The 23,238-nt window shown below is 44.3% G+C and overlaps 1 protein-coding gene across 1 annotated transcript in view; it reads right to left on the bottom strand.

The window, feature by feature from the left end:
• LOC121048479 (plasma kallikrein-like) overlaps window positions 1-22,766 on the bottom strand; it is a 46,147-nt gene extending 23,381 nt beyond the window's left edge. The window contains exons 1-3 of the mRNA XM_042288984.1: window positions 22,698-22,766; window positions 17,858-18,038; window positions 14,211-14,362 (exon numbers count right to left, since the gene is read on the bottom strand). Coding sequence (XP_042144918.1) covers window positions 14,211-14,362; window positions 17,858-18,038; window positions 22,698-22,766 — 402 coding nt within the window. The remainder of the gene's footprint in view (window positions 1-14,210; window positions 14,363-17,857; window positions 18,039-22,697) is intronic.
• Between the last annotated feature and the right edge of the window lie 472 nt (window positions 22,767-23,238).

Here is a 23,238-nt window from a genome sequence, read left to right as displayed (position 1 = left end):
CTGTCCGCCATCTGTCATTTCTATAGACCCTTTCCTCACCGGCTACCGCCATCTTGAATTGTTGTCACTTCCGGTATGAGCGAAAACATTGCTTTGCCGTCGCCACGCCACTAGAAGACACTTAGGCTATAAGCGTAACCGTCACACGTTATCGTTTTGCCTCCCCCTTATGTTTTTTTCTAGTTACAGGTTGAAACGTCTTAGTATTTTTCGTCGCCCATACCGGATACGTCTATCAGGTGGCTGGGGACGTGAGTACGCAGAAAAGGTCTATACCATAATAGCACCGTGACCGCGGCTTCAAGAAAAAAAAAATGGTTCCTCTCTTCTATGGAAAAAATAAAGTTTATGGGGCAATGCACTTTCATCTAATGACGTGATGAGTCCTTGAAAGTGTAACCCCAACGGGACGTTCAAAAACGAAAAAAAAAAGCAGTCGAAATTTTTAAGGCACTTTAATTTCCGGTTATTATTCCAGGTGTTTTCAGGTGAGACACTGTTTTTTTAACAGTCAGTTTTGTTTCGCTGTAGCGAGTGTATAATTAGGAGCCATCGCGTGAGCACAATGACCCATAGGCACACACACACACGCACGCGCACAAAGACGCGCACGTACGTGGACAGGTTGCCAAAGGTCTGACGGCAAAAGTGTAATTTTGGCGCTTACCTCGCCTCTGAGAATTATTCATTACATAGCTACATCTCGCGGCATGAAAAAACAAAAACCGTGTAATTTTATGCAAAGTGGAGGTTCGATTTGGACGCTGATTCTACTGGTACTGAGCGTGGGGAGGACAGCGGATTTTGTTAAACCTCTCAGCGGGGCAATGGCCGGTTACAGGAATTATCGGCGAATATCACTACTCATGCTCGTACAATTACTGGCAAATCACCACACACACAAAATAATTGTTTTGCAGGGTGCTAGTCTTTTCTAGTGCCAGACCATTGATACGACTAAAACGCAAAAAACATACTTAACCTTAAAAAAAAAACGACTTTTATTTTTAATATTCTATATTGCGTGGAATGTATGGCCAATGTGAGAGGTCCGTCCGTTATACAGGGGGGAAATACGCCTAGGGTAGGACAGTGTCTGCAAACTGTCTTTTGTAAAATGTATTAAAAGTGCTACCGGGGCTCTACGTGAAAGCCCCAAATATCAAACCAGTAGTTTCAATGATAACCTTACTTATTCTTAAATAATAATCAATCAATCAATCAATCAATGTTTATTAAAGTGTCCAGGAACAACCAATCGGTCTTAGTGCTGGCACACTAAAAAAAAAATGAGCAAAAACACACACGTACAAACACGCATACACACGAGTGCAGAAAGAGAACGTAGTTCTCCAGTCTGAGAATAAAAATATTAACAACTATGAAAAACACTCAAATCAACAAGGGAAATCAAAAGCACAAAACAGAGACATCACCAGGTGTGAGAGCAAAAAGCAAATACTACATCAACGCTTCAACTGATCAGCCCTTTTCCTGCAAGAGGAAGATTCGAACACTATTTCCGAACTTGCTCCCGCATGAGTTAAAAATATCAATTGTGTCAGAGTAGCGATTATAACACTCAGCCGATCTTTGGATCGGGTTTAAGTGGCTAAAGTGTCGAGCTATATAAAAAGATGTTTGTAGCCGTGTAGGCACACGTGGAACTCTGAGGCTCACTTCGGACAGAAGGCTGGGAGAGTTAATCGAGCCGTGCAGGGTCTTAAACAAAAACAACAAATCTGCCTTCACCCGACGCTGCTGGAGGCTCAACATGTTGACAAATTGCGAGTTACACACACCGTTCAGACAAAGATCACCTTTCTCAGGGTAACGATATTTAAAGATAGAAATAAATTTGTTTTGGACTCGCTCGACCGATAAACTGTTAGTTTTGGAAATGCCATTCCAAACAACCGAGGCGTACTCTAGCTGGGATCTAAATAAGGAACAATACAGCGTAAAAAAAGTGGACGGGCTTTTGAATTCCTTCGTGATGCGAGACACGGCACGTAACGTGCGCAAGGCCGATTGAACCACTTTGATAACGTGAGTGTCAAATCGCAGGGTTGAATCAAAGACAACTCCAAGGTCCCTTCGTTCACTTACACGTGACAGCAGTTCGCCATGATAACTATATGGAAAGAATATATCATGGGTCTTGCGAGAATATGTCATTACTTTTGTTTTAGAATAATTCAACCGGAGGTCATTGTCTAAACACCAACGACCGAAGGAATATGCTTCATTCTGAAGCGCGATGCAATCCTCTAAGGTCGATATTTTTTTTGTAAAGTTTTATATCATCAGCGTACTGCAGAAATGAAGAATTTAATATAACTCGAGAGACATCATTTACAAATATATTAAAAAGGAGGGGGCGCAAGACAGATCCCTGAGGCACTCCAGAGCTTGCCTTGTACAAGGACGAGGTAGTATTGTTGATGCGGACGTAGGCTTGCCTATCGGACCAATAGCTTTTTAACAAATTGTAATAATAATAATAATAATAATAATAATAATAATAAAAGTGTCTATTTTTCGTTTGCGGATAACCGTGTCGCGCAGTATAGGTTCTCCAAGTCGTAATTTTTGCGGAAGTTACTGAATCCTTTCCGGCTGGAATTTATTCACATTTTTTTAAAATTTTTATTTCGATATTTTAAGAGCCGGAATTTCAACGAAGTATGATATGATGAGGAGTTTCTGAGGAAGTTCGAGAGATGTCAGTGTAATTAATCTCATACCCATAAGAGTTGTTGGTTTTATGTTAATAACCCGGTATACATACTTTGCTCTAACACGAGCTGAAACACGAATTCGTTACACGTGCAACCAACGCTGGACGGAAAGAGACAACCATGCGCGTACGACGAAGTATTATCAAAGGCAGGAAGTCGCACTCAAGGCGGATGGTTAGACGCCTCAATAATATATCATAACACGAATGCATACTGCTCGTGCATTTAGGTCAATTGAATTTCTGATGAGCTAGGCAGGCGGCTTGAGGCTCATATTTTGTTAGATCTGAGATTCGGTGGGCTCTGGTTCCGCCACAACGTGGTCTCAAGCAACAGGGCCAACGTATAAATGAATTTAATTTTTCATTAATAGCAACTTTTTTCTTTTCCTTTTTTTACAAGTGCATATTTTACAGTTTTGCAAAGTATGCGAAAACGCCTGTAAACACTAGCAGGCGTTTGAAAGACGTCCAAAAGGGGACTCAATGACTATCGAAACATATTTGCAGGTTTAATTGTTTTTTTTTTTTTTTTCACCCGACAGGCAGCAGTTTCTACGTGTGAACGTCGGCTCCTGGTGGCTCTCGTTGTCTTTATGGGTTAGCTATCATCGACTCAATCAATCACGCACTGACAAAAGTTTGGGATCGGGCAAATTCACTGTGAGTAATTGGTCTCTATATCCGGTAATAGCGACCGGACGAAGACTACGAGTGCTTCTACGATGGACACTCGGCGCTACTTTATTCGAAGTGTAAGTTCGTCTGCTTCCTTCCCAGGGGCTGCGATGATGTCAGAACGCCGAGCTCTTATTGGCTGATTGAAACACACGAGTGGATAGATTTCGAGGCATCCAGCTTTTATGTCAACCTAATATCCTTCCAATCAAAGCCAATCACAACTCGACGTCAGAATCACGTCACCGCAACGTCTAGTTAAGAAGCAGACGACTTGCTCCCCGCATTGGTTCCAAACGCTCTTAGCGTCAGCTGCCGTCGGAATTTAGAGAGAAATGGAGTATAAAAAGACATTGCGAAAGAAAGAAAAACAACTGTTACCACATTAAAAGAAAAAAATATGGATAACGCGACACTGTTGGTTGGGTCAGGTCGCATGAGAAGCAGTGGCAAAGGCAGATCAATCAAGCCGAAACGAAAAAGAGTGACAGGCACTTTCATTTCGCGCTAGCTTCCTCTCATTTTTGAAAACAAAAACACAACCATCAATTATGGTTCTATTTCGTTTCACGTCAACAGATAATTAACGTCCCACGCACACGCGGCGAAACATTCATGCACAAAAACAGAAACATCTGCATAGTTACTACATCTAAAATGTATACTTTTGTTTATTTCTCTTTTTACCTCACATTTGTCATCTCCAAATTACTGGACTAAACTGTTCAGATTACTGAGTTTCGTATTCAACATGCAGTTTGAGTAGAGTAAAAGTTACGGGGTCGAGATGGTGATTGAAAAAAAGCTTTAGCCGAAAAATGTACTTTTTTGTTTTTGTTTTATCAACTAAGCTTCCGCGCATACCTACACGGCCTTGCTTCCTGCCGTCGTCATTCTTGTAGAGCTCGGTCCTGCACGGCCAGCATATTCAGCACTTATCTTTGCGCGTACTTCGTTTTTGTATTTCTTTTAATTGGTAGTCTGTTGCATAAAAAGTACTAAAAATTTATACGACGGCACTATATGCCAATGTGCTCTGACGGGGAGAGGCATTTTGTGTTGCCCTCCATTTTTACTTCACATGGAACTACCAAGATGGCGGTCATTACTGGAGGAATTAAAGTATCTTGCAAAACACCATGAGAATCTCAAGGCATCAATACAGATAAAGCCAAGCATGCCACGTCGAGGAAGTCTTTGGAGCTACCACAGTTATGTAATGACTCGAAAGCTTTGAAAAGCGGTCGGTGTACCAGGATTTACTTTCGTCAATTGTCTTACCTGTGCACCCAACGAGATCAGGGAATACCTTAAACGCCGACAAAAAGATATCGGACACCATGCAGGGCTGTCAGTCAACTTGTTTAAGGAAATCTCGGATGGTTTTCTTTCGAGGCTCATGAAGCCAGCAACAAACTTGAGTATTATGCCCGACTTCGACATATGAACGGTGACTGCTGGGCGAGGAAGTTTTTTATAAACCTTCGTCTAAAAAGCGGACACACAACGTGAAGGCGTCAAATCATTCGGCCTGGGACAAAGTACGGTGCCTTCTCAATGACCGACGAGTCGTCCACAAAGAAAGAATGCGTTATTAAAGTTAGAGGGTACATAAAGACTGCCGAGACAAACCGGTGGAGGGTAGACATGCAAGAACATTCAAGTATGGAGATGTGAGCGTCTTACAACAACAACATTGGCCCTATCCAATGGTATGGACATACGCTGGGCAGTCGACTCCTCGCCTAGGTCCCGCAGCGGTGCTTTGCGTACCCGTTTATAGAAGAGGAAGTATGACACCAACGTAACAGACACTCTATGCAGTGCATGCGGTAATGCAGACGAAACTGTGCATCATTTGCTCCTTGAGTGTTCAGCGCTGGAACCTGCAGCAGACGTCGGTACTCGCATCGAGCAAGCTCTTGAATTTATAGAAAAGAACAAATTTGCGGTGTGCACAAAGCGAAGGCTCGAGGCCTGGTGGCTGGTCCACCTGTGAAACCCAAGGAGGGACTATATATAATATAATAATATGATAATCTTCGTTTGGACTCTTTGAGTCGCGGGGGAAGGGGCAAACGGTAAACAAATTTTACCTGACAAGGCCCCACCACCCTGTACATAGATCAGCAGCATACAGCAGTAAACGCAAAGAAAACCATGGAGTCAATATGGTGCCCACAAAACAATATTCTTATACAAAAGAAAATAGAAAAAACAGTAATAATAAAATTACACAGATGTAAATAATAATATACATGATAAGGCACTTCATAGAAGAAAATAATAAATTGACAGTAATAAATCGCTAGGAATGTGTCGCTTACAAAGCAATGTATCCGTTAACAAGGATAAATACAGAAAAAAAAACTGGTAATCAGCCCCATACATCGGCAGAAAATGATTAAATAATCAGTTTCACAGCACTATTAATAAATTGGCAGGATATAAAGTTTCATATTTTTCTTGAAGGTGAAAAGTCAAGTAGAACTTTTTATTTACTCAATCATATCGGGGTGGTTGTTTAGGAGCTCGGGTATTTTATAAGTTAATGCTTGGGAGCCGTAATTTGTTCGTAATTTTGGTTTCATGTAGATTTCGTTTCTCAGATTATATGGCGTTGTCTTCGGGTAGTAGGTCTCACTAAATGTATTTTCATCTATGTTGTAGTCACTATATATATATACATTGCAAGTCAAGTTTAAGGATAAAGAGGCTTTCAATGTTCAAAAGTCGGTGCTTTGCAAAATATGGAGTTGTGTGATGAGTATAACACAAGTTCTCAATACAACGACCTGCTTTGTTTTGTAGACCAAGTACCCTAGTCAAATTAGATTTTGCAGTGGTTCCCCAGACCAATAGACAATAATGAAGATGGGATTGCACTAGAGTGTAGTGTAACTGACGCTTAAGCCAACAAAAAAGTTTTCTTTTTTTAGTTTGTATAAGACGCCAAAAGATCGAGACATTTTCGAGCGAACATAATCCCCAGCTTAGCGTTTCTTCAAACGAGGCAACAATAATTTAAGGGAGGACACTCGTTCCAATTTCAAGTTTTTAAGCGTTTTTGTTTTTTAGATTAAGAGAACTACAAAGTTGCTTATAACCCGGTTTAAAAATAATGTATTTCGTTTTGTTGACATTCATTTCTATTTGATTGGAGTCTAGCCAGAGCGCTAGTTCATGAAGCCACACATTTGAAAAATCTTCTATCACACTTAGATCCTTATCAGCAAAAATACATTGGTATCATCTGCATATAGGATTATGTCGGGAGTGCCGGGTATGTTCACTATACCATTTATATATAGTAGAAAAAGCAATGGTCCGAGGATTGACCCCTGGGTACATCATAATTGTTTTCTTGGTTTATTCGAATCCATTGGTTTTTACGTATTGCGATCTATTCGATAAATAGCTGCGAAGTAAATCCAAAGCTGTGCCACTTTACCATAATGCATCAGGTTTTTTTTAGAAGGATGTCGTGTTCAATCGAGTCGAACGCCTTGCGGACGTCTCAGAAAATTCCCACGGTGTATAGCTGACTTTCAATACTATTGACCAGTTTATCTATAATATGTAATAGAGCCTTTTCTGAAGATTTATTTTTCTGAAAACCATATTGGGGGGGGGGGGGGGGGGGGTACCTTCTCTATTATTTGCCTTTCTTCGAGATATATAGAAAGCCTAACATTAATTACTTGTTCCAGGATTCTAGAAAATAGAAGGAGTATTAAAATTGGCCTGTAGTTGTTTATATTGTTGCGCGGGCCACTTTTATGTATAACACACACTTTCGAAAGTTTTATTTTTTGTGGAAATGTACCAGTTGTAAAGTAGCATTGCAAATATCCCCCCCTATGTAATACCCTCTCACGAGGGCCTTTAGGGGTAATATGAATAAAATAAATAAATATGTGTCAGTGGAAGACTGATAAGATGAGAAACCGATTTTATCGGTACTGCCTTGATATCGTCTACCCCAGATGCTGTGTTATTTTTTAAATTCAAAATAATCTGTATTATCTCTGCTTCTGTCGTAGGGCAAAGAAACACTGAGTTCGCATTTTGAACTGGTGACAGGTATAGATCAGAATTACTGCTCAATGTACAGGATGAGGCACCAGCATCTAAGAAATGTATGTTAAATTTGTTGGCCAAGGAGATGCATGCTTGAATATAAATCACCATCAATTATTAGTTCATTAGGTAACGCATCGAAGGTCCGAAAAATAAGACTTTTTAGGTTGTTCTATTTTTGTTGTGGGTCGTTATAAATTGACGCAAATTTATTCTCATGGTACTGCTTGCGTGCTTTTGTAATATCTGCATTCAGCTTATTTCTAGTCTTTTTATATTCCCGTAATATCGTTTCATCTCTCGTTTTGATAAAAGTATCATAAAGTTTATTTCGATAGTTCATTTTTTTTGTACATATCTTTGTTTATCCGTGGTTTTCTTATTTTCTTGTGTTTTCTCACATTTCTGATAGGAAACGCTTCATCCTAGCATCGTTTGATTTTTGTCATAAATATGACATAACATACACTTGGATGCTGTTCACTGCATACATCATGCCAATTAATACTCGATATCATGGCATAAAAAGTGTTTATATTGTCACGATTGATGCATCTTGAGGCTATCACAGGTGAAGAATAGTATGAGGCTCTCGTTTTTCGCGAAGATGAAAGAATACAGAACATCGGTAGGTGATCGATTATAGGACTGGAAAGTATTCCGGGGATTGCTTGATTCGGTAAATGACAGATCAATTACAGTTGCGCTGTCGAGGGTTATTTTTGTTGGGGCGGTGATAACATTACTGCACCCGAAAGATTCAATTATGTCAAGAAACTGTCTGCAAGAACGATCCGAGCCAAGTACATTAATATTAAAGTCGCCTATTAGTGTGACCGGTAAATTTAAGGCAGTAATATAACCTAAAAGTTCAGTGATGTAATTATTAAATTCACATACTGTTCCTGACGGCGGGCGATACAGCGCAGCGACTAAGGAACCGTCGCATATTACAACGATCGATTCGCGGTGACTGGTAACACCGGAATAATCGGGCACAACACGATAACTAGCGCTATCACGGAAGTACAGGGAAACGCCTCCTCCTTTTTTGTCTGTTCTAAACACACCTTCCCTCTTGTATTCCTGAAAATTAACTTCGTCACTGGTTCTGTAAAAGTCAAAACGTCGAAGCTAGAAATAAGAGAGCCCAAAAAGATAGTGATTTCGTCATGTTTATTAGCAATGCTCCTAGCATTCAAGTGGAAAATCGAGACATGTTGCTGTAGGTACAGCGAATCTTGCTGGATAAGTTGGCTCAAAGTAGTCGGATTATAATACAATGAAACAGGAGTTGTATCAGCCATTCTTAGATTATTTTGCCGAGATCAACTTCAGATCCGATTTTGATAGCGTGTTGGCCTTTTGCCTTGCGTACGAAGATGTTTCCATTTTTTTGCCAAACAAACTTGTAGCTTTTTTCTTGAGCTTTCACTTTCGTCATACACAAGAGTTTCTTGTTGTGTGCGGTTAGGTTGTCAAAGGAGCGCACGTTCAGATCAGTGTCTCTTAGATAAGTTCTTTTAGCCAGCCATTGGTCACGTGTTACTCGCGATACAAAGCGCAAGGCAAAGCGTGCCAAGACGACCGTAATCTTACCGGGTTTAGGCGGCAGTCTGTGCAGGTCTTCTAGATAATTTGCTGTCAGTTCAACGAGTTCGAGCTTTGGTGCAATATCATTTACTACAGAGAAGATCTTTATTTTCACTTTGAGGCAGTCTATGTATTTCTAAGTTAGTTCTGTGACTGTACTGTTCCAGTTTATTTACCTCTTGCCTTAGCTTTTCAGCTGCAGTGTTGTTTTGCATCTCGACATCCGATAGTCGTTTCTTTAGGCCTGAGATTTCTTTGAATTGCTCTGTCATTTCTGACAGTTCATGGTCATACTTGTCAGACAATTCCTGTACTTTCGTTTCGATGTTGATTACAGCTTCCTTTATCATCATCAAGGAGTCCACCCTCTCCCGGATGGCCACGAGGTCTGCTTCTTGCACAGGGGTTGTGATGATGTCAGAACACTGAACACTTATTGACTGATTGAAAACAAAATAGTGGGTAGACCTCAAAGCACCTAGCATTGAGGTCTAACCTCTATCTTTTAGATCAAAGTCAGTCAGTGTTCGTGGTCGTTCTGACCTCACCGCAACTCCTGCGGAAAAAGCAGACGACTTGAGCTCCACATGAAAGCATGTCTCGATGCATAAATATTTACTAGGCCCAATTCGTTTGCTATGACCGGACACCTTTCTTGTCTCCCTTCAATACCGGCTAAATGACAAGGGCTTTTTTCCTCTAACACCGTCACTCTTCTTTACTCGGAAAAAATCCGCAGCGCATCTTGGGAATTATGGCAGGGGGCACAATGTATTATAAGATAGGTATATCAAATCCTCGAGGCACACCACTTCCGCTGTAACCAATTCCAGTCTGATATGGCACTCACAAAATATTAATATTCAATAAGTTTTGTCCTGGCGGCATACGGTCGAACTTGACAAGAAGGATCTGTTCGTGGCAAGATATAGTTTGACTGTTGTACATATATGATGAATGATAAATTTCCGCCATTCACGGTGAAAATTAATCATTCTCTCCATTACGTCTCCCATGCAACTCGATAAAGCTATTGGCTAGTGAGAAGCAATGTTGTAGGGAGTGTTTTCTGGTTTTAAAATGACTAATATCCAGCCATCCTTCCAGAATATGGATATTTGGCCCGCCTTCCAGGAATCGTTGAAAAAATTTAGTAGTAGTTTTTGACCACGGGGGCCCAGAGTGGCGAGGGTCATTTTGAGCCTGATGTTGAATATCGGGGGCAACATGGTGGGCTAACTGTTCAGCTGGGGCTTTGTCCACCCTGGATGCTTTTGTGACCTTATCGTTAGCGCCATTATAACTTTTGTTTATGCTTGCATGAAGATGGGCTCGCATACTTAGCGGAAAAAAGTGCCCGCTAGACAGGCCTTGATCGGGGTATTGTTGGCTGTTCATCGGGCTGTTCTGTAGTCCAACTTGTCTTCCTTTCGTAGTCAACGTATTTCCAGTTCACATTTACCTTTCGCGCACTGTTGTGATGTCGTTTCGTGTTCCTTGCCACGATTATAGCAGCGGACAGTTGTTGCCTGGGCATCACAGTTAGCTCGCTGGTGTTGTCCAGAACAACGCCAGCATACTGGAGAATTTCGTCAGGTAGATTTGATATTCCCGAAACGGCAACACATATGACATTGAATTGGCGTTTCGGCGAATGATTCTACTTTGTGCCGTCTAAACAAAGAAAAACACACTGAAGAAGTCTTGATGAGAGTGCAACATGCAGTAGCACTTATGGCTAATGCATGTTGTGGACAGTGTTGCCAGGTTGGGCTTTATATAGCCAAGTGGGGCTACACGTTCTTTCTAGTTGGCGTCAAAAGTTTGTGGTTGGCTATGTGTCTATTTCGGGGTATTTCTAAGAATGCGGCGAACTATTGTTGAGCCTCAGGTTCGACGCCAAACTTTGAGGTTCGCCGGCACTGCGGCTACAAGCCCGGTATAACACCTTCAACCCGGACGCATATGGCTCTGCCCGGACGTAGACTGAACTCTCCAGATGCTGTTTTGGTGCCCATTGTAAAAATCCTTAGGCACCCAAGTTTGTAAAAATGAGAAGTCCCCAATTTCACCGCTAAACACACGACTACCTTCCAGTCGTTCTTCACCCCAAGAAAGGACAACAGAATCAGAAATAACGTGAACATGAACGGGTGACACTAATATTTTTCGCAAAGAAAAAGAGACGGGTGGGATATTGGTAAGGACCTGAGATATTGGGGTTCTGATTTGAAACACCCAGGGTTCTGACTTTTCTGCTTCTGTTTTTTGTTCTTTTCTGTATGATCATATCTCCCGGGCTTCACAATAAAGCGGTCTTCGTGTGTTTTGTAATTCTGAAAATCGAAGGAAGGGTCAGTTTTGTACGAATTTTCATCCTTCCGAAGCATTTTTTTAAAAATTCACAATAACCGAATGTAACTAAACGTTGGTGCATCTGAGGGTTGAAACAGAGTTTGTAACGTGTATTGTATGAGTGTGAGAAATTGTGAATATCAGGCTTAAAAATCATTGCTTTTAAACTTGGCTATTTGGCTATATTTGTGCTATACCTCCCAGTCAATTGGCGGTTTTTGGTGGGACCATCTGGCAACACTGGTTGTGGATGTACCCATCTGACGAACAGATGTAATTGTTGTGTTGTTATTTGTTTTAACTCTTCGTGTATCTCGGAAGAGTTGATGTTAGTATAAACTCCTCTCATGACTCCGGTTGCCTGGGCTTGGGAACGGGGCTCAAAGGATTTAACAGCAGTTCTTAGCAAAGATGTCAGCTTCGGAAGAGAAGCAAGTCCTTCAGCATTTCGTGCATCGACATAAATCAGGTTATTCTGCAGTTCGTGCGAATTCGAACAATAGAGGCAGGTGCTTTTGATTGGAGTAGCTCTGTCAGTTTTAGTTGGCTTAATTTGGAAATCAGTTTCGTCTCATCTGCTGGCTTGAAGATGACAGTCGGAGTTGAAGGTCGGGCCTAAACAGACATTTTCGTATTGTTCGAAGACGAACTCTTAGGTTGACGACATCGTTTCTTTGCTTTTTTGATAGCTTCAAAGTGTAGCCCTCGTCGTCCGTTGTAGCGGCATTATCAATGTCCATAAAGCTATAAAGATGCTGCGCAGCGGTCAGAAATTCGATGCACATGTTTGTTTCAGTCGTTAAAGAGTCATCCACGGTTGTGCAATCGCCGTTCGGCAGTGCAGGTCGTTGGGCTAGTCCTTGGAATGCTGCTGCTGAGTGGGTCGGTTCATTGGTGGATACCGTCTGGAGTTGGGGGGGGGGGGGGGGGGGGGGCGATGGGCGCCCCGGATCCAGAGGCCATACCGGGGTCGAGGTAGATGAACGGTGACTGTGGTAGCGGAGGGTTCAATTTCAGGGTATTATTTACGACAATATTAATTAGAGGGGTGAAATGGCGCTTCAGCGTAGAAACACTTGGTCTTCATCTTTTTCTAAAAACCCATATTTTTTTTTTAATCTACACGCAACGTGCTGAAAGTGAAAATACCAAGTATATCTTTTTAAACGAATCGCCGCGACACCATACTCTAAAAGCAACCTGCGAGTCCACTTTTTCGTAAAACAAACAAAAAACAGCAAATCACCTCGAATATTTGAAGGATCTCAGCCAAAGAAAAAGCTCAAAATACATTATCAGGTTTGTAAAATAGTATGGGCACAGAGACAATGTTCAACTAAAACGTTATGCTTGTTGTTTCTGTACGCAACGCAAGTTTCTTTCTTTTTTTTTTGTCCATTTCTATTTTGAGAGGAGGACATGAGAGCGCGCGGTGATGTTAGAGGGCCGGGCTCTGATTGGAAGGATTAGTGGCTAAACACGAAGGCTAGCTCTTTGTTCTCCGCCCACTCTCTACGTCGAGACAAAGCAAACAAGTCCGTCGTCTGTTCCTCGTACAGTGCCTCGCGTTCGAACGGCGACAATGGCGGCCTTTTTATCTACCCACTAATCATACCAATAAGAGCTCGGCGTTCGGATATCCAGGAGCTCATTCATCTCGGTATCTCTCTCCCTCTCTCTCAGTTTATCCTCGTACTGTACAACGTGACTGGAAGCCCCAATGTACTGCAGAAACGCAACCTCACGAATTATGTTTTTATTTTTTTTTTTATAGTAGCGGCGCTGATCTTTGATTTCAGGGCGTTTCTCCGGCGATGCTTTCGATCCAATCGAGCCGTGTTGAGATCCTCGAGAATACAGGCGGGTAACCGGGCTCCGCGCACTCTGTACCAAACGATGTGCTTCCCGCCAACACGTAGCGGCCGTCCTCCCGTGGACACACCAGGGGTCCTCCGGAGTCACCCTGGGTAGAAGATTTACATAACTAACTTCATCCACCGACACGTCCTGAAATTGAAGTTGCACTTAAAAAAGACACTTAATGGCAAGAATGTCTGCGAGCTTCTGAACTTGACAGAAACCCTGAGTCGCAAATGTCTAAGTCTAAATCTGCGGTCACACAGCAAATGAATCATACAGAAGACAGATTGCAGACAGGGTGGGCGTGTTTCTTTTAGACTAGGCTAGGTGGCGCAAGCTACCGCCCATTAAAAAGGTTATAATCATTAGTATCCATGGAACCATCCATCCATCCTTCCGACGGTGCTGTCAGATTGGCCGTACGAAAACTGCGTGGAGACATTTTCGAAGTCGTTAAATGTATGGAGCGGAAATTCTTTGAACATGCTTCAGGTGCGTGTCTGAAAATAATTGTCATCGCGTTTGAAGTGAACTCGGTAACTTTGGTACAATGTATAATCAGTGAGCCAGCTTGGTCAAGTTGACAAAGACCGTGGAAAAAAAATATCCTTAGCACAATCTTATCACCTAGCGAAGATTGACGCCGCGTGACTTGAGGTCGTGGTTGCGTCACATCAAGTTCACTCCTAAATTTAGCGGGGACAGTGATATCACCTGACTTGGGGTTGCATGACGTGACCAGGTGACGCCGATTTCCTGGCTAAATTTAACGTGAAAATAGACGTCAAGTGACCATGATTTCGCCGCTAAATTTAGCGGAAAAAACTGACCGTACGGTCCTTCCCGATGGTGTTTCTCGAGAAACTCGATTGATTAAACACATCATGTGTTGGTATTGGTTTACCTCGCACGGCGCTTTCCCGCCCTCCTCGTAGCCAGCGCAGACCATGGTGTTCTCGTCCACCTCGGCGAGCCCCTCGTAGTCCTCCTTGCACTCCTCGAAAGGTACGATGGGCAAGTCCACTTTCTTAAGGATCTTCGAGACCTTGCCACCATCTGCGCATGCCCAAACAATCGGCGTTATGGTGTCGATCCGGATCTACAATCTTCGACAATATGAACGACTCATGCACTTAACGGGGAAGTTTTAGCCAGAATTTCACGGACCTTATTACACAATTACTTTTGAAAGTAATTGCGAAATTATTTCAATACATTTATTACCAAGTAATTAGACGGGTTATTTGATTACTTGTGGGAGTACTAATATTACTAATACCCATTAATATTTTTGCCTCCTGTTCCCAAAGGCGCGCTTTGTTTCTTCAAGTTACCCACCAAGAAATCCTCGAAATAAATCTCCTACAAAAAGATAGTTTAACGAAAAGTGTGAATTAAACAGATAAGTAGTCATTAATTCGGTGATTCTAATGTAATAAATGAACAGTAAAAACATTGGTTTTAAACCGACAAACACGTTTGACGTGTTGAAAATTTGAAGTGATCGAAAAGGTAACGATACAATTTCAAGTAACAGCAAATTACACTTTTCTTTTCAAGTGGACGACTGATCTTATTTAATTATTTTTAACCAATAAAACTTGTAAATGTGATCGATGTTTTTTTTTTTTTTTTTTTTTTTTTTATTAGTAACGTGTTTAAAACTGCTTTCAGTTGGTAATGCTCTGTATTAGCTTTGGCTAGGTTCATATTGCTCGGGGAGAGGAAATAAAGAAAAGTTTGTCCTATTCGCTCTCTTTTAGAACAAAGCGTCTCCGCCTTAATAAGTGTGCTTAGCATCACCGCATCAATTGCCACCGCGAATGGGAGTTGGATAATGTGTGAAAACCGCATATTGTTTCCTATTTTTGATGACCGCTGAATCTCCGGTGAAATGAATGCATTGTACGAATATATTGAAAAGAAAAATAAACCAAATAATAGTTCTTTAAAGACGGGATGCGTTTTTAGCAGAATTTAACAAAACCGACTACTAGAATGTTATCAGTCACTCCGGGCCTCTCTCCCTGCGTTTCCATGGTAACTTTCATCGCCAGAAGTTTGTGACATCGTATGCTCGCGCCATCTCTTAGAGGGTTACGGAAGTGCTCCAATCGAAGCTCATGCTGTTAATATACAAATATGACCATAACATCAAAACGTTACGCTTTGAACAATTTTCTTTGCTATAACTCCATTTTATCATATACCGCTATTCTTGTGTTAAAATTTCAAGATGACGGCGTGTAAACTGCGGGTTCCTCCGTCCAGTCGAATAAACTTTTTGATGTATAGCCACTATGGACAGTATCCAAGTTAATCAAGGTATTTAATTTATTCTTAGGTATCCAAAAATAACAAAAAAAACTCGCTATGATTGCATAAGTTAAATGCAATCCCTTCCCAACGTTCTGACAAATTTTACAGTGTCTTAGATATTATTATTATATTAAAATATATATTTCGGAGGCACCTCGCGCAAATTTTCGTGCAACAGCGAAGATCAAACGAGTACAATTTTAAAATACAGCGAAGTACAGGGTTTGACATATGACTGATTACCTCATCCTTCTTTTATTTTTAAAGTGACTTAGTTTTTTTCCTTTTTTTTTCACTTGTCACACACGCCGTTTAGGCGGTAATTTGCACACGGCGTTAAAGTTAAGAGTGAATACGCCGCGTGGAGATAGATAAGTGAACTGGAAGCGACTGTCGCAAATTTCTGACCATGAGTGTCAAAATTGACGTAACTTCGTAACCTGACTTCACCTGACACATACCGACTGACTTTTTAGATATAAACATACATTTATCTTTAAGCAAACATACATTTTTTAATATTTTTAGAACGCAGTCAGTTTTATGCTATATCACTATATTTGATTTGTGACCCATTATATAGGACAACTAGATATAAAAAATATGCTCAAACGTACAATATTGAAAAAGAAAACTTCATTACTAAGTTACCTGTAACGCCGAATTACAGCGCAGCGCTTGATGAGGAGGGGAAGGTTCGAAAAGGAAGCTATGCTCCTTCTCCTCTCCTGCTCGCCCCCCATTTAGGGCAAAAATTTCCCCGCTAAATATAGCGGAAAACATTCCCCGCTAAATTTAGCGGGGACATCTTTCCGCTAGATTTAGCGGGGAAATTTTTCCGCTAGATTTAGCGGGGAAATTTTTTCCGCTAAAATTGGCGGGTAAAAATTTTCCGCTAAATATAGCGGTGAAATTTTTCCGCTAAATATAGCAGGGAATCTTTTCCGCTAAATTTAGCAGGGAAATTTTTAGGCTAGATTTAAAAGGGATTCCGCTAAATTTAGGTGGGAAGTTTTTCCGCTAAATTTAGCGGGGAAAATGTTCTGCTAAATTTAGCTGGGAAAATTTTCCGCGAAATTTAGCAAGATTTTTTTTCCGCTAAATTTAGCGGGGACAGTTTTTTGCTAAATTTAGCGGGGAAAATTTTTTCCTAGATTTAGACGGGAAATTTACCTATCCTGCACCACGCGGCTACGCCGACGCCGACGCCGACGCCGCTCAAGCTGGAAACGGGCGCCTAAGAGTTGAGCTCTAAATGCTGTGGCCAGACGAAATACTCTGGCCGTAGATACTGATATGGTGCCTGGATGGCGTCTTCCACTGGTGTGTTTAGCGTCCTATCCCGCGCATACATCAAAAATGGTCCCAAAGTGGCAACAAATGACGTCACAGAAGCCAAAGTGTCATGCTGTTGCATGCCGCGATCCTGGCGGCTGGTTGTTGAAATGCTAACGAGAAGGCTGCGAGTAGCACAACCGAACACGAGTGTCGCAGTCATCATGGCGTCCCAACTTCTGGCTGCCGAAACTTCCGTGGACCGTCACACTTGAGAGCGACTTGGAGCAGATCAGGCATCTGCTACAAACACCACCGCTGTTGGGACGCCGCCAGGATCGCGACCGGCGACAGCATGACACTTGTATGACGTCATCAGGCGGAAATCGAGGGACCACTTTTTTGGGCGCGCTAAACACACCAGTCGGAGACGCGTTCCAGGCACCATAATACTGATACAAAATTGCCAGAAGGAGAATATGTTTGCGTGCCTAAATCTCGGTGCAATCTTTTGTGTAGAGACTCGCGTGTTACGACTTGCGAACAAGAGCGCCATTTGTTGCCGCTACGGTCACATGGTCGCCTACGCTAGCCAATAGGAGTGAGACACCATCCGCGAGTGAGCCCTGTTGCAGTGGTGACACTAGTGCACTCTAAAAAAAAAAAAATCTTTGCTATCTACGTTTACTCCAAGCACACGAAAGAGCCAATCACTGTAAGCTATGCAAGGATCTCGGCGATCGAAGAGGATAAAAACAAATTTAAACCTAAAAAAGACAGCTTGCACTGTCATAAAGTCTTGACTCTTGGCTCTTCGAAATGCTGTGCTAGAAATTTGACGCTCTTGATTTCTTGGAGTATGTACTGTCCTCTTGGTCCAATTGCTACTATACCTTGCCTTCACGTTTTAGGATTTCACCAAAATATCTTCTATAGGTTAAAAAAAAAAAGACCAACCTTTAGTGAATCCCCATCCGGTTGCGGTGCAGATCTCGCCATCGAATTCCTGGTTCTTTGTTGGAAGACAGATGGGCATCACAGCGCTGTCGGCACCGCTGAAGTCCAGTGGCGTCTTCAGCTTCAGAAGCGCGTAGTCGTAGGTCGTGGCCTTCGTGTCCCATTTGGGATGAATGCTCACCTGCTTTTTCAAAATAATACTTTTTTAAAAACGTGCTTTTGGAAGGCAGTCATTGAACATAGCAACGCTATATATACTCTAAAAAGTCTGCAGTGTCCACTTTCCCACAATGCAGCGGACAAGTAATCGAGCCTTGAAATAAGGACGGTCCACACCAGCCCGCAAAACGTCGCCCGTAATAATGCGGAGAACAAAACCAGTTTTTTAATATATATATATATATATAACCTCCGCAGGCCGGATTTGGGGAAATCTGTGCGGGACAGTCTGAGCAAGGAGAGAGCAAGCTAGCGCTCCGGCGACGGGCGGGTTAAGCGGGAAAGGGGAAAACGCACGTTAGTCTTCACTAAAGTCACTGGACCCTGGGAAAGTAGGGCCATTGCCTTCGCTACCTGCTAGCCGGACACAAACAGATACTAACATACAGACGACCCAAACCTAGCAAGGCGATTGGCTAATCGGTCTGCGTTGCCATGGAACTCGCCATCTTGGTCCATTTAAATCTTCGAAGCTTCCTGAGGGTCGTTCTAAACCAGTCGCGCCAAGATAACCATGGAGCATCATCGTACTGGAGGCGTTTCTCGCCAATATAAGTGTCTTTGGCACTCTGTATGCAATCAACTTATTATTCATGCCCATCTCCATGGATCTCTTACAATTATATTGTTCTTCTTGCGTATTTCAATACAGTAAACATATTTTTCAGTGCCTCCAAGCACCGGCACAGCGTCTGGTGGTGGTACGAAGGTGTACGCTTGTTTCGCCGGTGTGTGGTTAGCAAAATCTCGGTATACAAAAAACCACTCCATAAAGCTACCCGTCACCAGCGAATCTAGATCGGCTCACCAAGAACAGAGGGGTCAAGGAGAAATTGCTCATTTCACGGACCAAGATGGCGACCACGCGGGGAGTTTGGCGCTACTTTCCCAGGATCCAGTGACTTTAGTCTCCACGGGCGGAAGAGGGAGAAAAATAACTCTTTTTTGGGCAGGTCGGCGGATGGACCGAAAAGGACACTTCGCGCCACCGGAGCCAATGTATGGCTCAAAGGGCGTCACACGCTCTTCCGGTTAGGCGGAGTGACCCGGGGAGAGCTAAGTCACGAGACAAGCTACGAACTACGGATTGGCTCATGTAGCTCATAGCGTCCATCTAGGCGCATTGTAAGGTGAATCAGAGAATCGGAGTGGTATCTGACCGTGCCGAGAAGGTAAAGAGCTATGATTTGTGTGTGTATCCGTGTGCGTGTCTGTGTTTCTTTCCCTTTCTTACTACTGAGAAATATTCCTTAAGGAAGGAGAAAGCCAACATAAACATCAAAGGAAAAACAATAAGTTGACGGCTGTCGGCGCATTTGTTCCGCGGGGGTGAAATCTGGAGTCAACAAGAGGCGAAGCCGCGACAAACGCGACACTGTGGCGTCGGTCGCCGGGATGAAGGTCGCCCAAAACCGACGCTGCTTGAAGAAAAACTGTTTGTGTGTGTGTGTGCGTTTTCTAGAAAAAGCAAGTCGCCTGTTGTCTCTTTTATGTCCTCTTTTGTTTTAATTATCGTTCGACCGAACGTCGCTGTCTTTCTCCTTTTCAACTCAGTCGTTCCAGCAAGTCGTTCGTGCGATAATCCACGCTAGGTACGCTGCCGGAGTCAAGGTCAGGGACAACATTCCAAATCAAGGACGGAGACCGCACTGACTGGCCCAGTCAGGCATCGTCTTCGTCGTCTGTTTATTTACCACCGCGGTGGCGCCCTCGTGTGTACAACGCAAGATATCACACCCCTCCCACCCCTAATAATGACAGTTAGTGGAAACTAAGAGATATAAAAAAAGGTTTGTAAAAATGAATCAGGGTGATTACGGAGAGTAGCGCTGCACAGGCCGACGCACCCTGGTGCCCCGACGGGGAGGTGTGGTGATAGTCGTTTGACGAGGAGACGCTGTGCTTTCTGCAGCCCTTGGCTGCTGTTGTTCATCAGCTGGAACCTCTGGGCAGGTGACTTCAGGCGTATGACAGGGGAGGTCAGGTGCCAGAACAAGCTCTGCTGTTTTGGACATGTCAGGACCAGTGCCTGGAATGTCAGGGTCCTTCTCAATGTCCGCAGCTGTTCCAGCATGTCTACTGTGGTCAACTTGCGGCAACCGGTTCGCCTGCCGGAGATGATCATGGTGGCGCGTCCACTGTCGCCCGTCAGCCAGCTGGAGGTCCGATGAATATGTTCCGTGGGCGGTGACTACAGCCGGCATCCATGCAGGGCCTGGACGAAAGTTCTTGGCGAATACTTGATCACCAGGCTGTGCTTGAATCCGAGGTTTTGTTCTTTTGTCACATCTAATTTTCTGCTAAAGCTGCTTCTGCTGCACCGTGATCCTCATGTCAGGTCGAAGCAGGTCCATCGCAGTCTTCATTTTTCGTCCCAGCAGTAATTCGGCGGGGCTGCAACCGGTCACCTCATGTGGCGTCGATCTGTAAGTGATCAACATGCGCGCAATTTGTGTACGAAGGTCCCCCGGTCCAGCCTTCTGCAACTTCCTTTTTACAGTCTGAACTGCACGCTCTGCAGCACCATTAGACGCTGGGTGGTACGGTGGTACCAGTATTCGTCTCACCCCATTCTTCTTCAAAAGTGTGGCACACATGTCGCTCACAAACGCTGGACCATTGCCTGACACCACAATGTCCGGCAAACCCTGGTTGGCATACATGGCTCGCAGACACGTGACGGTGGCCTCCGCAGATGGAGTTGAAACCGGAAACACCTCAATCCACTTGGAAAAGGCATCAACTGCAATAAAAAAATAAGTGTTGCGGTAAGGCCCTGCGTAGTCGACATGAAGTCTCGACCAGGGTTTGTCTGGGAACGGCCATGGCATGACGGGTATTGGCCGTGATGCTCGCTGCTGCTCCTGACAGGTGGGGCACTCTTGCACAGCCGCAACAATATCATCGTCTATTTTAGGCCACCACACGTGGCTCCGCGCTATAGCCTTCATCTTGGATATCCCTGGATGGCTTTCGTGAAGAAGCCTCAGGACGTCGCGTTAGAGAGATGCAGGAACCAACACGCGGTTGCCCCAGAGCACACAGTTGCCTTGTACACTCATCTCTGTGAACCGCGTCTCGTACGGTTTTTCCTCTGGTCCCAAATCCGACCGGCGGCCAGTCCACAAGGCCTCTCTCACTCGTGAAACCACTGGGTCCTGGGCGGTGGCCTCAGCGACAGCTGCTGACGACAGCACACGTGGGTACAACCCTGCCAGCATGAAGACTTCAGCAGGGCAGTCCACGGGAAAATCTGTTGTTGGCAGTGGCAGACGACTCAGTCCGTCCGCATGTCCGATATGGCTACCAGGCCGGTAGCTCAGTTTATAGCGGTACCCAGACAACAGCACGGCCCATCGCAGCACCCTTGGAGAGCACGACTCTGGAACAGGCTTGTCCGACGCGAGCAGGCCCAGTAGCGGCTTGTGATCTGTGATTGCTTCAAATGGTCGGCCCCACAGGTACTGCCTAAATTTCGTTACTCCGAATACGAGGCTCAACGCTTCTTTGTCCAGCTGGCTGTAGTTTTTTTCCGCAGCTGCAAGGCTTCGAGATGCAAAAGCAATGGGACGCTCCTCCCCCGACGCTTCTCGCTGTGCCAAGACGGCTCCGAGTCCACACGGTGAGGCATCCGTGATCAGCACCGTCGGCCTTGCAGGGTCGAAATGTGCTAACACTCCAGCGGAGGCCAGCAGCTTTTTACTTCTCTGGAATGCTTGCTCTTCTTCAGATGTCCAACGCCAGCGGGCTCCTTCCCCCAGCAAGTAGTTCAAAGGATACAACGCATCTGACGAATTTGGCATGAACCTTCTATAAAAGTTGATCAAGCCCAAGTAGTTTTGCAGATCCTTCACATTCCGAGGCACTGGTGCCTCCAGCACGGCTTCTGTCTTGGTTGGATTTGGCTGAAGACCTGCGGAGCTGATGATGTGCCCCAGATACTCCACCTTGTCCGCCATGAACTCGCATTTGGACAGCTTTAGCCGCAGTCCAGCTTTCTTCAGTCGCTCCAGGACCTGGCACACATTTGCCCAATGGTTGCTGTCGTTGGTGCCGGTCACGAGTATATCGTCAAAGTATACTGTGACATGATCAAGGTCGTGTAGGAGGTTCTCCATCGCGCGTTGAAACAAAGCTGGAGCTGACGAGACCCCAAACGGAAGTCTGGTAAATTGATACAAACCCTTCGGGGTGTTAATGGTAACAAACTTTTGCGAGTCTTCGTGCAACTTGACCTGCTGGTATGCATCTTTCAGATCGAGCTTCGTAAACTTGACTCCCCCCGTGAGCCTTGCGAACAGCTCCTCGATGCGAGGGATCGGGTACGACTCGAGCACCGTCACAGGGTTGACTGTTATCTTGATGTCGCCACACAAGCGAACACGGCCATCCCGCTTCACTACGGGAACGATGGGCGCCGCCCACTCGGACGTCTTCGCTGGTCGAATGACGCCCCCGCGCTCCATCCTCTGTAACTCCTCAGTAACTCTGTCTCGTAACGCGAACGGGACGACTCGCGGCTTGAAAAATCTTGGTTTAGCACCCACCTGCACGGTAATCTGGGCGGCCACGCCATCAAAGGACCCAGTCCTTCTGAAAATACTTCATGGAACTGACTCACCGCTTCCTCCACAGACGTCACAGCGTTGACGACTTCTGGCTTGACGATTCCTAGCTTGAATTCCTTCATCCAGCTTCTTTCGAAAAGCGTAGGACACGGGCCCTTTACGACGAACAAGGGCAGAACGCGCTCGTTCTCGCCCAGCTTCAGTTGCCTCAAACTTGCCCGCCACAGGCTTCATGTCGCCAAAAAAACTTCTTAACTGGACGTCCGATGGCTCCAGTGTCGCCGAAGAAAACAGTTGCGTAAACTTCCTTTCGCTAATGGTTGACACGCTGGCACCGGTATCCCACTCCATGTTCAATGTCACTCCGTTGACGGCAACCCCAAAGGTCGTAAGGCTCCTGCGTTCCTGATTTGGATTCCGGCGCTGCCAGCTTGTCATCCACGTTGTGGACAGGTCTCGATCCACTCCTGGGTCTGGCCTTTTCCGTTTGACATGTATTGGATCGGCATACCCGGGCCAAATGCCCTCTCTGCTCACACTTGAAACAGGCGCTGCCTACGTGGCGACATTGGCGTGCTAGATGATTACCCCTAC

The sequence above is a fragment of the Ixodes scapularis genome, unplaced genomic scaffold (assembly GCF_016920785.2).
Source record: "Ixodes scapularis isolate PalLabHiFi unplaced genomic scaffold, ASM1692078v2 PGA_scaffold11__112_contigs__length_91849675, whole genome shotgun sequence".
Classification (NCBI taxonomy): domain Eukaryota; kingdom Metazoa; phylum Arthropoda; class Arachnida; order Ixodida; family Ixodidae; genus Ixodes; species Ixodes scapularis.
The sequence above is the reverse complement of the archived record's forward strand: the minus strand, read 5'-3'. Positions and strand labels throughout refer to the sequence as shown.